The following is a 2174-nucleotide window of genomic DNA, read 5'->3' as shown; positions in this document are numbered from 1 at the left end:
GATAATACGATTATACTCTTACTTACAACACCAAGTTTGCTATCGGGTGCCATTGCAATCATAATTTAATAGCAAACAATCTAGCCTGGACCTTTGACTCTGGACCGGATAGACTAAACTTAATGTCACTTTATTAAACTTTAAAGATTGTTTGAAACTCCATAACCTGATTATTACTTTTCCTTTCTCTTACATTTAAATAAAATGCCCCTAAAAAGAACACCACCAAAAACGACAGCTAGCACTGCACTAGACGTCCACCCACTACAGACACATAGTCAATCGGACCCAGATTTATGTGCTACCTATAGTACGAATGTAATAACAGCTAAAGCAACACTGAGACCAAAAAGAAAAAGAGACAGATCGGCAGATCATGCCGATTTTGAAGATTTTAAAAATACCATCATGACAGTGCTTAAAGACTTACAGACTACTATAAGTGAAATTAAAGAACAGAATGTAAAACTCCAAGAGTCTGTAGATTTTACAGCTCATAAGTATGATGAAATTCTAACGAAAATGAAGCAAATAGAAGAAGATAGAAAAGTGGACAAAACCTATATACGATCTCTCGAGGATAAAATCGATAGGTTAGAACAACAAAACCGCGCTTGTAGCATTGAAATACGGAACATACCGAAAAAAGCCGGAGAAACTAAACAGGATCTAACAGACACTTTATATGACATCTGTAAAATTATAAAACTACCTCCACAGGATATAATTGTTAAAGACATATTTAGAGTAAATAAGAAATCAAACACACCGACAGTTATTGCTGAGTTGAATACGGTTAACCAAAAAGAGTCTATCTTAAAATGTATGAAGAAATTTAACAAGGGAAATAGTAATAATAAGCTTAATTCTGAGCAATTAAAAATACATGGACCGAGAGTACCTATCTATATTTCAGAAAATCTATCCCCTAAAACTAAACGCCTATACTTTCTAGCTAGAGATTATGCAGCACAAGAAAAATATAAGTTCTGTTGGACATCTTACGGAAAGGTATATTTGAGAAAAGAAGAAGGATCACCGCTGAAGCGTGTAAATGCAGATGATGACTTAACTGAACTTAAATTACAAAAGTGACTAGTGGCGAACTACATGCTATTAATAAGAAAAGCTAGTATACACTTTTTTATTAAAGATATTTATTATGTTGATTTTATTTATAGAATGCCTTACGATATATTTTTATTTTTGTTTTTGTATTTAGATTTTCTCATTCAGTTATGCAATGTTAGGTCCTGTAACAAAATAGCAAAACCAAAACAATTATACAACACACTTTACTTGATTCACATACACACAGAATACTTCATAACCTATTATTTCTATTCATGTACATATATAGAATACACTATAAACCATACACACTTTAACCCTATTAAAATGCAGTTTAAACCTAATAATAATTTTATTAAATTGGAAAAAACTAAATTAATTAAATCTACATACTTGAATTGCAGTGATGGATTTTCGATTAAAGATCTAATAATATTATCTGATCAAATGAATAAGATACACCTAAATTTAAATTATAAAATTCGATAGAATGGATAATTCTTTAGTAAGTGAGCTTGATGGCTTGAAGTATGCAGAATGTTATAAAATAACCGACCCTTCGCTTTGCCCTGTCATTCTATGTTGTAAACAAAAGGAAATTAATTCCCTTTCCATACTAACAGTTAATATAAGAAGTGTCAACAGGAACATTGACGAATTTCTAGTATTTATCTCTCAACTAAAAATAAAAATAGACTTAATTGTATTAACGGAGTGTTGGTTGGATGAATCGAGCGTACCACCATTAATAAATAATTATACAGGTTTTAGAACGAAAAAAATAATCAATCAAAACGACGGAGTAATTGTTTATATCAGTAACGACATAAAATACGATTCTGTTTCTGAGCCTAACATAATAGCCGAAGGTAACTTTTTAATACTTACTATAAGTAATGACACTTCGGTTGTCTGCACATACAGACCACCAAGCTTTTACAACCCCATGACATATGTGGAATGTTTATATAAAATACTGAAAGAGTTAACCAACAAGACTGTAATCATAACAGGCGATATCAATCTTGATATTATGCCAAATAATGTAAAGGGAGCAACTTCCGAATATCTGAATATGCTATCCAGTTTAGGCTTCAAGCAGT

At 31.5% G+C, this 2174-nt stretch overlaps 1 protein-coding gene across 1 annotated transcript; it reads left to right on the top strand.

The window, feature by feature from the left end:
- Nucleotides 1-204: 204 nt before the first annotated feature.
- On the top strand, nt 205-1095 carry LOC106100397. The gene has a single exon (XM_013279233.1). The coding sequence runs from the start codon at nt 205-207 to the stop codon at nt 1093-1095; it is 891 nt and encodes a 296-aa protein (XP_013134687.1).
- The last annotated feature ends 1079 nt before the right edge of the window (nt 1096-2174 follow it).

The sequence above is a fragment of the Papilio polytes genome, unplaced genomic scaffold, assembly GCF_000836215.1.
Source record: "Papilio polytes unplaced genomic scaffold, Ppol_1.0 DF824314.1, whole genome shotgun sequence".
Classification (NCBI taxonomy): domain Eukaryota; kingdom Metazoa; phylum Arthropoda; class Insecta; order Lepidoptera; family Papilionidae; genus Papilio; species Papilio polytes.
Note: the sequence above shows the minus strand (reverse complement) of the source record. Positions and strands in the feature narration are given on the sequence as shown.

Coding starts and splice junctions, on each gene's coding strand:
- LOC106100397 (XM_013279233.1), top strand. CDS start 205: ATGCCCCTAAAAAGAACACCACCAAAAACGACAGCTAGCACTGCACTA.